Genomic DNA, 13,492 nt, shown 5'->3' with positions numbered 1-13,492 from the left:
CTGAACTTAGACCTGTGCAGAGAACTGACTTCTCTATTCACCAGAATTTCTGGAAAATTGAAACAAAATGGACATTTTTGGGAATAGAGAAATGTCAGAAAAAGTTTCATTTGGTTTGAACAAAATATTTCCTTTGAGCCAATAAAAAAATGTTTGGTTTCATTTGAGATGTAAAATGTAAAATTCAACTTTGTTCTGAAAATGTTGAAACCAAATGTATTGATGTATTTAGGGGTTTATTGCTTATAAAAACAATTCAGCCAAATCTTGAGAAAATTACAAATATATTGGTTAGCAGGAATATGCACTTTGCTTTAAAATATTTTTGACTAAAATCCTTTATCTACTTGCTAGCCTCTACAGCCAGAATGGTTGATATGCAAATCCTCAGGGAGCTCTATGTCATAGATATGATGCCTCTGACATGGTGTAGCTGGCTGGGGGTGTTCCTTGCACACTTCTTGTCCCATCTAGCCCTGTGGATCAAGGCCTGAGACCCTGAAAGTACAAAGCTATCTGTCTCCTTTGAAAGCAATAAACTCCACACAAGCAGCATTGCACAGTGGCCTAGCCCAGGATCACAGATGTAGCTGGGCTTCACCACATGGAACTGACCAAGCAAAGATGTCTTCACACTCATCTCTGACATTGCCTCTCTCTCTTGTCCCCTCCTCTTCTCTCTTTTGTCTCATTATTTCTCTTCTCTGCTTACTTCACTCTCTCACCCCCCATGGACAGAGTTCTTCCTCTGTGTTGGTCTCAAACACCTCCAAATACCTCTTTAGACACAACAGCCTTGTACCGGGGAGCACCTATGTTGCTCGTGTCCGAGCCAAGCCAAGCCAGGAGAGTAACTTTACTGGGCAGTACAGTGCATGGAGCACAAAGGTGTCTTGGAAGACCCAAGCAGGTAAGCGTGATGTGAGAGAATAAGGGTCCGGATGAGGTGTTGGGGGGTGAGGAGCATTGAACTATGTGCTGTACTAGCAGTAGATGTTTGGGGCTGAGCTGAAGAGCACTGGGAATGTGATGATTATGTTCTGCTCACCCAGAGGTCCCCCGTGTCACCATCAACTTTTACTTGAGTGGATGCAATGTCTGTGAAGGGAACCAGATCAGTAGCGATAGGGGGCAAAGCCTAGTCCCATAGAAGAGGTGCCAAGTTTGCACTGACAGGAGCAGCACAAGCTCTTTACGCCCAGTTCCCCTAGTAGTGTAGCTTATTCAGCCTGGCCTCAGGTGCTGATGGTTTCTGTGATATGGACTCTGTTGTTGTCAGTCTTGTCTGCTTCTCATGATTCATGCAGTGTATCCATTCTTTCGTGGATGGATGGACTGATGGGCTGATATAATGCTCCAGGCTTTGCTAGAGAAGCCTGAAGCTAAAAATATCCCCCTCCTTTGCGATGGCCACAAAAAAGTCACTCCTCAACTGTCCTCCCTTCATCCACTCCTGGTCTGCCTAGAGGAAGCCTCACCTCTTTCTTTCTCAGGAGATGATGGTCATCCCAAGAATCTCCGCTGCCTCTTCAATGGTGTTGATCGCCTCCTGTGCAGCTGGGAAGTACGGCAAGAGGTCACCAGCTCTGTCTTGTTCACACTCTTCTACAAGGTTACACAGACATCAGAGTAAGTGACCTGCCCATGGTATCCTTTTTCCCTGTGACACCTTTTCTCCTGTGTCTGACCATTCTTATCCCTGCTGATGTCAGCTTCACCTCATTTTTCCCTCAGAGAAAAGGAATGTTTGCCAATTCACGAGAAGAAGTTGCCTAACATCCCATATGTATCTCAAAGCTGTGAGATCAGCATTACCAATCCCAACCATATGTTCCAGTACAACATATCTGTCCGGCCCCAAAAGGTGGAGATGCACATTGAACCCTTCAAGCACAGTAAGACTCTCTCTGCTGTAATAAATCTGGGATTGTCTCTTAGATTTTTTTCCCATGGATAGATAACTGATCAAAAAAGAGAAAAACAGGGAGAGGTTGATTGGCTGAGAAAAATGCTCTGTAATGATGTGTGGAGGGGATAAATAGTTGGTAAAGGGATCTTGGTACTGGAGTTTCTGACTAGCATTGATAGAGCATTGCTCTGAGGAAGCTTGCAGTAGTGGAGTGTTGGCTTGGACTGCCCAAAAGAAGCAGGAGGCTACCACTAAGGATTCATAGGTTCATAGTCGATGTTAATATTTTCACTGACCCCACTGGGTTTTGAATAATGCTCTGTTTTCTTGGCACCTTGGTTGACAGGGCATTGCCCTTAGGAAGTCTTTTCTGATGCTCTCACAAGAAGTGGTTGAAACTAATTGTTTAGTAGTGCAATGGCTCATGTTATGTATTGTTGATAAGTTGGAATTTAGACTTGTTTGCTCTGAGTGACGGTACCAGGAATAAAGCAAACTATTTAAGTATCCTGAGTGGAAACCAGGAACAGCGAAAACCCCATCAGATATTAAAGTCTCTGTAAATGTTGATGACAGCTGGAGTAGGTTTGAATAGCGTGTTATTCTGTAATTGCATGCGAATGATGCCCATTAGGGCTGTGCGAAGCTACGGATGGTGATTCGATTTGGAGGAGATTCAGCCCGATTCAGTGGCCAAATCTCCAAATCTGAATTGAATCAGTAGACCAATTTAAAGGTCTGAATCAATTCAAAGCTCTCCGAATCTTTGGAAAAGATTTGAAGAGCTTTGATGATTTGGGCAGTCCCTGGTGGCTGCAGCAGAGAGATGCAGCTGGACTCCAAGCTGGTAAGTAGTAGGGGTGGGGGAGGGTGGTTGGGGGAGGTGGGAGGGGACTATGGGGGCACCCCTACCAGACCCCTTTGCTCCCCCAGCCCTCTCGCAGGTGCACCGCCCAGGCCAGCTCTGGCCCTCTAAGAAACCACCTCCCCGGGACTCACTGGTCCTGCAGCAGCCTCGGGGCTTCAGGGACTCATGCATAGCCCCCCACATGGCGTGGGGCGGCGGGGGCAGCAGGGATTGCCCCCGCTGGCAGAAGCAATGAGTCCAGGGGGGTTTTCGGGGGGGGGGGTTGGTGGACAAATCTCCAAACCCGAATTGAATCAAAGGACCCTTTAATCTCTCCAAATTGAGTTGGAACCCTCCACGTCGATTTGGACAGATTTGGAAAGATTTGGCGATTCGGACATAGACACAGCTTTAAATGTTTTTTCTACATACCTCTAGGTAGCAGGGGCTCATGAGTGCTGCAGTGCTGGGATGCATGGAGTGTCCCACAGAAGCACAGGGTTTTCCCCAGCACGCTCAGCAGCAGACCTAGAAGTGGACCAGAAGCACTTCCGGTCCATTTCCAGGTCCACCGGGGAGCACACTGGGGGGGTCCCTACACCCCCAAGCTTGGTGACTGGTGCCTCTTGGGTCTGGGGCACACCTGGGGTCCCCCCATGGCAGATTGATGAGCCAGGAGGGGTGCAGGGGGGGGCCCCCCAGCATACTCCCTGGTGGACCCAGAAGTGGAGTGGAAGTACTTTCGGTCCACTTCCCGGTTCTCCACTGAGCACGTGGAGGGCCCCCTGCAGTCCTGTTGGATGCTCCACATACCCCAGAATCGCAGCATTCACGAGCCACACTGGTACCTTGAGGCATGTAGAAGAAGCATTTAAAGCTGTGTCTGTGTACGAATGGTTGATTCTCTGAATCAGTGTCAAATCTTCAGATTTGCATTTGGCTGAATCGAATCAGGGATAGTGATCTGAATCAACAAATCAAATCACTGTCTCTGATTTGGGCTGAATCCAAATCAAATAGGGCCCGCTTCGCACACCCCTAGTTACTGAAGACCCAGAATTAATTTTGGCAAAGGAATTAGAACTTTTCAAGCAAAAGAAGTAACATAGTCCAGTCTGAAATTTATAGATGGTGGCTGGTGGTCTGACATCATTGGCATGGCAAAGAATGAGACAGAAACATTATAGGACAAATGACCTGAGACAGAAAGGCATGTAGAGGCCAAAGTTAGAGCCCACAAAAACCTGCACTTGGAGCTGTAGACTCTGTGGAAAACAGCAAAAGCCGAGACTATCCAAGACTTTCCAAGAGTTAGCTGTGCTAGATTGGGCAAAAAGGACAATAACACCATTAGCTCAGAGAAATTCTTGCTAGGAACAATGGACATGTTGCAGTAGACTATGAATACAGCATCACTCCAAATCCCAGAAGGCCAAAAAAAAACTTAAGCAGACAACAGTCAAAACAAGCACTAATGTGTTTACCACCCCCAAAGAGAAGCAGTGGTGATGAGCAGGGACCCTGGATTTCTCTGATAAAAAAATCCCCAATTTTCAGATTAAAAAAAGTAACCCAAAATCCACATTTTTGGGTGATTAAAATGAAACACCACTAATTTATATAGTGATATTTTATTTTAATCATGTAAGAAATGTGGATTTTGGGTTACTTTTTTAAATCCGAAACTTGGGGATTTTTTTTTTTTATCAGAGAAAACCAGGATCCCTGGTGATGAGTCATGGGAGAGTTACAGGACACTTCAGAGATGAACTGAACATTGTTCATTAGTGGAACTTACCTGTCTTTCAAAAATCTCAATTTACTAATCTTCATTATCAATTGGTCATATTTCCAGTTAGCTGGGGAAGGACAATATGAGGAACTATGTCTTTAATAGGTTCTAACAAGAGTCCACTGGATGTGGTTGTTAGGTTGTTTAGAGCTTATAATACCAACTGCTAACGAAATACAACCTCTGCCAATAGGCTGCTTACTGACAGTAGTGGTGCTGATGCCTCAGGGGGAGATTTGCAGGTCCATGTACCAGTGCAGGGCACTTCAGAGAATAATTGCTGTCTTCCAGTTACTGGGTGTGACGGAACACCTTTGGTGCCTGTCACTTTAAGGGCTTTGAGTTACAGCAGGGCAGCTGGCAGGTGCAGGCCAGCCCTGATGAGGCAGCCGCATGACCCAGTAAGAGCCATGTGATTGGAGGGGAAAGATGAGCAGACTACATTTTAGCTCAGGCTCTCAGGGGTGGGCCAGGAGTCTGCTGCTGGCAACCAGCAGAACAGCACCTGGTTGGGTAGCTGCTCAGGAACACCTTGGAGGTAAGGGCAGGAGCTATGGGGATGGCAGGAGGTTCCTGGCCCTGGGTATGACTTAAAACTACACCTTGCTGGGGAAGGATGGCCTGGTGGGGCTGCCTGTGCTGGGGCAGCTCCCCAGTGAAAGGCAGGTAGGGGCGTCTTATAATCCTAGCTCCCACTACTCAGTGGTCTTAGAGCAGACAGTGGGGCCAGGCATACCAAGGGAAAGGCATCTGAGTCCCTGGGGATGTAAGACCCCAAACCCCAGGAAGGGGCATAGAATTGGTCCCAGTGAGGGGGTAGAGAGTGGCCCCAGGAAGGGGAGCAGAAAGACCCTAGTGCCCAGTGAGGGGTTAGTGGCTTGAGTTGGCCTAGTTTTGTGCAAGGACCATCACCCATAGAGTAGGCTGCAGGAGGCACCCGAAGGGCTGTGGGGGGATTGCCCTGAGTGGAAGTAGGCAAGCCTGATGGCTCGAAGAGGCCACTCAAGAAGAGCAGGGCATGTTGGGAGAGGCCCAGTGAAGGGTGGTATGAAAGAGGCCCTGTGAGAATGGGCAGAGTGAGTGAGATGAATGTGAGAGGCCCAGCAAGGGGCAGAGTTTGGCCCAGCTTCTGGCTGGAGCAACTAATAATTTTGGATGCCATCTGTGAGGCATGGAACACAGAAAGGGAAGGTTAGAGCCATGTGTAGACCCCATGGTATCAGGGCATTAAATGGGTAGCCTCCTGCTTATTTCATATTGTATTATTGAACAGCAAGTCATGGCAGACAAGACAGGGAAGACTAACCTAGACAGAGGGGTGGGCCAGCACTATAACTGGCCACATAATCATCCCCCATCTCACTGGGTTGCATATATGGTTCAAATTCTGTCATATCTCATTGTTGCTCTGTAACATTATGTTTGGCTAATGGAGAGGAAGGCATAGGAGGAGGGAAAGAGGAAAAGGAAACTGTGCTTTTAAGAGAGCTGGATCTAGTTGTTAGGTTGTATAGAGCTTGTCTTAGAGCTGATCAGTATGACAACTTGCAGTTAGAGTTCTTGGCTTTCAGTGATCTCTGAAGAAAGTTGGTATGGAATGAGCAGGTAGAGAGAGATGTGCCAGGTGGAAGCATTTTCATTAGCCATTCTTGTCCTTCTTCAGACAAAATGCAACTTGGTCTTGGCAGCCACCCAGAATGCATAAAAGCTGGAGGAGTGAAAAACTGGGTAAACAGGTAGAAGCTGGAGTGGGCAGGAAGATACTTGAACAGGGGTATGGGGACACATGCCTAAAATGTTCTTTGTCTTCTAGTTAGGGTGCCAGCACCTGTCAACCTGACGGTGACGAAAACAAACGACCAGGAGTATGAACTGAGATGGGTAAAACATGCCCTACATTATAAAAGTGCAAGACAGACCTATGAAGTCTGGTACTGGAAAGCAGACCAGCCCTTGGAGGTAGGTGATTGTGGTGCTGGGTGACTGGGTCTCCTGGGAGATGTTGGATAGGAATGATAATTTTTCTTCCCCTCTTTAATCCATTCTCCTTTTCTCTCTTCAGATTGCCAAGCCCACCAGCATCAGCATTGATGAGCCCCCTTTGGTCCTTCACCAGGGCAGTTTGGACCCATTAACATGCTATAGGGCAAAAGTACGGGCAAGGGTGCGTGCATCCTCTGCCTATAATGGCACCTGGAGCGAGTGGAGTGAGGAGTACACCTGGAAAACAGAGCACGGTACCTCTGACATGGTGTTCTATGTCAGGGATTTTATTGAGAGAGACAGTGTGGTCCATAGGGGAAAAGTCCCCTGGGCTGGGGCTTAGAAGGAGCCATGGTTTCCCTATATTAAATCAAGCAAAGATCCTTCCCAGAGGTTCCTTACTGCCTGGCCCCATGCTTCAATTGTTAAATATGGGGTATACTGGAATGGGAGCCATGGATGTGAGGACGCTGCTAAGGGACAGTGTGAGAATCAGGGGTTGGAAGTGAATGATCAGAGTGAGGAAGGTGCCACAAAAAGGATTGTTGTCCTGTGATATATTAAAGTGTTTTGCATCTGTCTTAGATCCATTTCTCCCAGGCAAGGTGAAGATCAGTTGGCCATAACATTCCCCCCTATACACACATGAGTAGTTTTTCTCTATGCTGCAAACCCTGGAAGTATCAAGGTAATTACTGTTAGGGGGCATGACACACAGTGATTGCTAGTGAGCAAAGTTAACCTGAAAGTGGACCACCAGGGAGGGAAATGCATGAATCTAAGCAGAGGGACAAAGCTTTCAAGTAGGAGGTGTGACCAAATACATTCCTAGACCTTCAAAGGTTGATTTTTTTTCTTTCTTGTAAGCTTGAGCAAGTGTCAAGGAATTATAGTAGCTGTGGTCTCTATCTCTTTCCCCTTTCCTTTCTTTCTCCTTCATGTTACTGATATGTTCTCTCATTCTTAGGTTTGTTCCTTTTTAGTCTAAAAATTTCATTACTTTCTTAATAGTCCTAACAGGGGGCTGGGAAGGGTTGTCTCAGTATTTTTCTCTCTCCTTTTTTGTTCTCAGTTTTGGCACCATATGTACTCATAGTTATTGCCATATTCTTCACCATCATGCTGGTAGCAGTTGGCTGGTACAGCTGTAAATATCTCCTCAGGTAAATCTGTACTGTTTGGTGAAGGGATTTTCCAGGGGCCATGGCAGAGTGAGTGATCCTCCATGTCCTCCATGATCACCTTAGTTCAGCCCTGGGGTACAGCAGGGAGCTCTGTCTGTGACTGGAAGATGGGGTTAGTGCAGTGTCCTGGAGGTTCAGGGCCTCCATGGTGTTATGGTGGCCTAGGGCAAGGCTGTGTGCTTGATGCAGCCTTTGCCTCCCAGCATCCACAGACCAGATGCCAACTCTGCATCACTGTTGTTGTTGTTGCAGCAAGAAGAAGAAATGGGAGGAAAAGATTCCTAATCCCAGCAAGAGTCACCTACTGCAGGGCTTCTTCCAGGTAAGAGGGGGCTGCACGCTGCAGAGTTGCACCTGGGAAGAGGGAGGAGGAAGGAGGGCAGGCTGCCCTGGGCCTTCCTGCTAGGGGAAGCAGCCAATCTGGAGTCTGTCCACTCACAACCCCCAGCTGGCAGGAATTGTTGAGGATGCTGTGGGCAGAGTGGATACCGCAGACAAGATCTTTGGTCTCTTCTGTCTTTCACCATGCTTCAGTGGCCAAACCTGAGGTTTTAGACATAAAGGGGCCCGCACACACGCACGCACAGTCTCCCTATTCATCCTGCAGTATTTTTTCCCCAACCTGTATTTTTATTACCTGTTACTGGGTGAACCTCATGAGGTGCAAGAGGACAAAAGTATCTATGCAAGCTTCAATGTCCTGTGCTCAATTATTTTTAAGGGTAAAGATCTCCCAATATTCACATTTCCCAGGCAGGATCAGCATAGTGTTTGATTTCTTGGACCCAGGGTAGGCATTGCCCCTATGGGCTGTGGAGGGATAAGACAGTTGGATGAGTCATCATCATCCTGCCCCATCCCATGGAACAGTCCATCTCTTTGATAGGCATCTGGCTGGGGTCATCTGACCCCAGCACTCTTTCCTGCCCAGGGCAGGGGGTCGGACTCGATCTGTTGAGGTCCCTTCCAACCCTAGCATCTATGAATCTATGACACTTGACTGATCTAGGATGATGGAACTTGTCTAGGTTCCCTTGCTGAAGACATAATCCCTGTACTCCTCTCCCCTCCTTGAGCTTGTTTCTGGTGGCATAATTCATCCCTGATGCTTCTCCCCGGTCTGCCTGTGGTCCTTTCCTTGGTCCTATTTGTGTGGTGTCTGTGTGCCCCACAGTCTTTAATAGTTTTATCCTCATACTGCCTTATAGAGTGGAAGTCTGTGAAGTCACTTATCTAAGGCCACACAGGAAGTTTGAGGCAAAGCATGGACTAGGCAATGATCCTAAGCATTGGGGTCACCCCTCCCATACTCGTATGCACAAATTTGTCCTGTAGAGATGAAACAGCCATCTCTACAGGACAAGCTTTCAATACTGTGCTGGGCTATAATCCCACTTTAATTACCATGGCATTTTTGCCACTGTGTATTACTTTGCACAGCCGGACTTCCTCTTTCTCTCCTGCTGATCAATCTCCCAATGCATTTAATCCCGCCTGGAGAGTCTTTGAATTTTGTTAAGTTCTACCTAACTGAAATAAGATGGTTTCATCAGCAAACTTCACTACTTTGCTGCCCAAACCTAGCTCCAAAAAAACAACACTTTTTTTTTTTTTTTACATAGAACACACTCCCAAATATAATATACACCTTGTTTTTGAAAGGTAGAATTATTAAGAAAAAAGATAGATATAGCTATAGATATATATTATATAATATATTTTGTGTTCCAGGTCAAATTAGCCAAATGAGTTCCAAATCATACCGACTGAGCAGAACTCAATCATTCCAAAAACCATATTGATTGAGCAGACAGAACTCAATCATTCTAAACACTGTGTATGGTGCTACAACCGGGAAGCATCCTTCATCCCACACTATCACCGGGGCTTCAGATACTTCCAAATCCATTGGCAGGCATCCCACATGCAGGCTCAAGCCCAGAGGTTTTGGGATTTGGATGCCCCCATCTACACTTGATCTGAGCCAAAAGGCTGAGAAGCAATGGATATATGATTTTGAAAAGAGCTAAAGAGTCTGTTAAAGAGAGGAAGAGTCTTAACTAAAGAGGCTGTGAAATAGAAAGACCAGGAGCACACAGCAGAATTACCCTAAGAAAGGTTACCTTGATTAGAGGACCATCTAGATTTAAAAAGAGAAACAATGGCTGACACCTGTAGAGTGAAGAACTATGATCAATTGACTCCCTCAGCTGCCTGAACAATACTACAGCTGCTGCACTGTAGAGCATGAATCAAACCAGGGTATTTCCAACTCTAGGGCAGCAAATCAGCTTCCAGGCTTAATATGTGCACTCCAATTTGGGGGGCTGATTTTTGGAGAAAAGGCATGCGTTGTAGGTGACAAAATATGGTAATTCATACTGGGTCTAGGACTGACCCTTGGGATAAGTCACTGGGAACCTCGCTTTGCTCAGAGGAGCAGCTGTTTCATAATGACCGGCCATTTCTGATCACTTAATTTATTTGAAAGCCAAAACTGGACCTTCTTCTTTACCCCATAGTTTCAAATGTCACTTGTTTTAGATGCCTTTTCTTATCCAAAGCTTTCCAACACCCAGGACATAGGGTGGGGTATCACTATGTTGTTATGATTTTCTGTCTTCTGCCCCTACCAACTGTGTTCCCTACAGCCTCTGCAAGGCAAAGCTACCATTGCACAAAGTAGCAGCACCTGCCTACGCAGTTGCTGCTGACTCCTTGAGTAGAACTTCCATTACACATGATTCCTGGCATGACACACAGGGCAGAGATGGGTGATGTGGAAATGTAAGAAAGAACAGAATAGACCTGACAGAAGCACCAGGAGCAGTACTTCCTTTGGTGTATGCCTGCCTGCATCTAGTGCTCTTGGCTCTCTCTTGCTATCAAAGGATCCCTGCTTCCTGAGGGTGTGCTGCCACTGTAGTTTCTCTTTTCAGAAGGTATCATTAAGAAATCAGCTGCCCAGCAGCCTGCCAGACTTCAACAGGGAGAACCATTTGGTGAAGGAGCAGGCCAACTCCCTGCAAGTGCTGGATGGGTGAGTGAACAGTATACTGCTGAGTTGGTGATCGTGCTCTCCAGCATGTCCTGAGTGCCCCCAGGATCTCAGCATGCCTAGTGATGGCTGCTTCTATCAGGGAGGAGGTGTAGCAGGAGGCTTGGTGTGCTTGCTATTTTAAGAGAAGGCAGACTGCAGATGGAGCAGTCTGCAGGTACTGCAGGATGCAGTCAGGTGTCCCATGATCCAAAAGGGGGCTGGGTTTGCAGGATATAAGCCCAGAGCCTGAGCTGGAGTGGGGGGTCTAATCCTGGCAGTCAAGATGCAAGGACTTTCTGGGCAGCAGGGCTGCACCCAGGCTCCTGCCATTACCTGAACTGCGGTAAACAGACTGGTGGTTTAGGGACTGAGACAAGGGGAGGCAAGGTGGTCTCAGTGGGCCCAGGAGTGGGGCCAGGGCCCAAGAGGTAGGGGCCAAGGCTGAAGAGCAGGGCCACAGCCAAATGGTCATGAGAACAAGGAGGGTCAGGGACCCATAGCCTAAAGGCGTGAGAGGCAGTCAGGGACTCCTAGCCCAGGAAGGGTGAGCAGGGCTAGGGAGTCTGGAGGTCTCAACTGACCTAGGAGCAGGGCCAGAGCCTGAGAAGAGGGGTCAAAGGCTGAGGAGGGCCACAGCTGGAGACCATCAGGGTCAGGGACCGACAGCCCAGAGAAGGGCTGGAGACCATCGGGGTCAGGGACCGACAGCCCAGAGAAGGTGGAGTCAGGGCCAGGGGCCCTGTGCCTCAGGACAGACAGTATTGGGCTCAGGGACCCAGGGCTGTACCCAGGAGTAGTCAAGTTGGGGGAGTGCCCAGGTGTGGGCAGAGAGAGACAGCTAGATAGCAAATGGTGACATCAGCGAGGTATAGGCATGGTATAAGGGGCATTTGGAGCCATGTTATGAGCCCTTAAAGCAAAGTAGAGACACCTGAATACCAACTTGGGATCAGGGATCCCTGGGAAGGCCTCCTTTTCCAAAGATGTATGAACAAGAAGGCAAGACAGGGGAGGTGAAGGGGAGTTAGCCTGAGGATGAGGGCTGAATAGGGGTTGAGCGGCCACCAGTGGGCATCATGGCCTGTTACAGGGGGTGGGACATTTAACTCATGTTTGACCTCAGCATGTCCTCTGTGTGGCCATATGGAGACACCAGTGTGTGGATGTGCAAGTTCTGGGTTCTACTACATACGAAAGGATAAGGAAAAAACATGGCCCTCACACTCTCTTGGCTACCCCTCTGGAGATAGCCTTGCATAAATGCCCTTGGTTTCCCAATCTGGAAACAGTCATGCATCACCCCCCACCACAGACTAACCCATATCCTGCCTCCTCTTATCAGGTGGACATGAGAGTCTTTCTTGCTCTTGAAGCTAATTTTGGCTCTCATAGTATAAAGGAGCCATAAGGGAAATGCAGTGGCCACAGGAGCTGTGTAGGGTCATCAAAAAACTGCCCGTGGTGCCATTCCCACAGCCCTGTGTTTGGGGAGCTACAGAGGCAGAGAGAGGACGTGGACATAGTGTTCCAGCCAGGGAAGTTAGAATAAGTTAGAATAACCCCTGGGCTCAGATAAGAGTTCTGTCTTTTAGGGAGCAAGTGCCCAGCTATTTTTGGTGCCTTGGGTTGGGCATCTGACATCTCTAGGCAAGCTTGGGAAACATGAGCTATTCAGGCTGTTTGTTATAATCCCTCTTTCGTCTTCCCTGACCCCTCCCTTCATCCAGCTTCTTGTTCAGGGTCAGTAAGATCCTTGTGGCCAGGACACTTTATTCTCTAAATATTAGGGCTGTACGAAGCTTCAGTCCTTGACTTGATTCAGTGGATATTTGGCCCAATTTGGTGGCCGAATCTCCAAATCCAAATCAAATCGGAGGACCCTTAATCTCTCTGAATCAAATCAGAACCCTCCAAATCGATTTGGAGAGGTTCAGAAAGATTCAGACATAGAAACAGCTTTTAAATATTTTTTCTACATACCTCTAGGCAGCAGGGGCTCTGAGCATTGTGGTGCTGGGGCACATGGAGTGTCCCACAGAAGCTCTGGGGGCTCCCCAGGGCACTCAGCAGCAGACCCAGAAGTGGACCAAAAGCACTTCCAGTCCACTTGAAGGTCCGCTAGGGAGCATGCAGGAGGGTTTCCCTGCACCTGCCCAACTCAGTGACTGGTGCCTCCTGGGTTTGGGGGGGTACCTGGGGTCCCCCTGTGGCTGATCACCAAGCTGGGGCGGGGGTGCGGAGGGATCCCCCTGCATGCTCCCCGGTTGACCCAGAAGTGGACCAGAAATACTTCCAGTCCACTTCTGGGTTCACCGCTGAGCACGTGGAGGCCCTACCCTCGCACTCCTGTGGGATGCTCCATGCGCTCTAGCATCCCAGTGACCACGAGCCACGCCTGCTACCTCAAGGTATGTAGAAAAAACTTTTAAAGCTGTGTTTATGTCCGAATCACTGATTATCTGAATCAGCATCAAATCTTCACATTCAGATTCAGTTGAATTGAATCAGGGACAGTGATCTGAATCAATGAATCGAATCACTGTCCCTGATTCGGGCCAATCCAAATCTGCATCAAATGGAGCCCACTTCGCACACCTCTACTAAACATGTCCGTGAAGTGCCAGGCAGTAGGGCTGTGCGAAACAGCACCGTTCTGTTTCGCCTTGAGTTTCGAAGTTTCGACAGAACAGCATTCTGTTTCAAATTTAATTTTGATTCAGAACAGCTGTTCCATTTT

General features: G+C 47.9%; 1 protein-coding gene across 2 annotated transcripts in view; it reads left to right on the top strand.

The window, feature by feature from the left end:
- The window catches only part of LOC102572408 (cytokine receptor common subunit beta), a 30,245-nt gene that overhangs the window by 14,716 nt on the left and 2,037 nt on the right, over window positions 1-13,492 (top strand). For both annotated transcript variants that reach the window (XM_014608185.3, XM_059726419.1), the window contains exons 6-13: window positions 739-910; window positions 1,494-1,629; window positions 1,735-1,895; window positions 6,362-6,507; window positions 6,611-6,785; window positions 7,604-7,694; window positions 7,968-8,037; window positions 10,655-10,755. In XM_014608185.3, the coding sequence (XP_014463671.2) occupies window positions 739-910; window positions 1,494-1,629; window positions 1,735-1,895; window positions 6,362-6,507; window positions 6,611-6,785; window positions 7,604-7,694; window positions 7,968-8,037; window positions 10,655-10,755 (1,052 nt within the window). The remainder of the gene's footprint in view (window positions 1-738; window positions 911-1,493; window positions 1,630-1,734; window positions 1,896-6,361; window positions 6,508-6,610; window positions 6,786-7,603; window positions 7,695-7,967; window positions 8,038-10,654; window positions 10,756-13,492) is intronic.

Source organism: Alligator mississippiensis, chromosome 4 (genome assembly GCF_030867095.1).
Source record: "Alligator mississippiensis isolate rAllMis1 chromosome 4, rAllMis1, whole genome shotgun sequence".
NCBI classification, from domain to species: domain Eukaryota; kingdom Metazoa; phylum Chordata; order Crocodylia; family Alligatoridae; genus Alligator; species Alligator mississippiensis.
The sequence above is the reverse complement of the archived record's forward strand: the minus strand, read 5'-3'. Positions and strand labels throughout refer to the sequence as shown.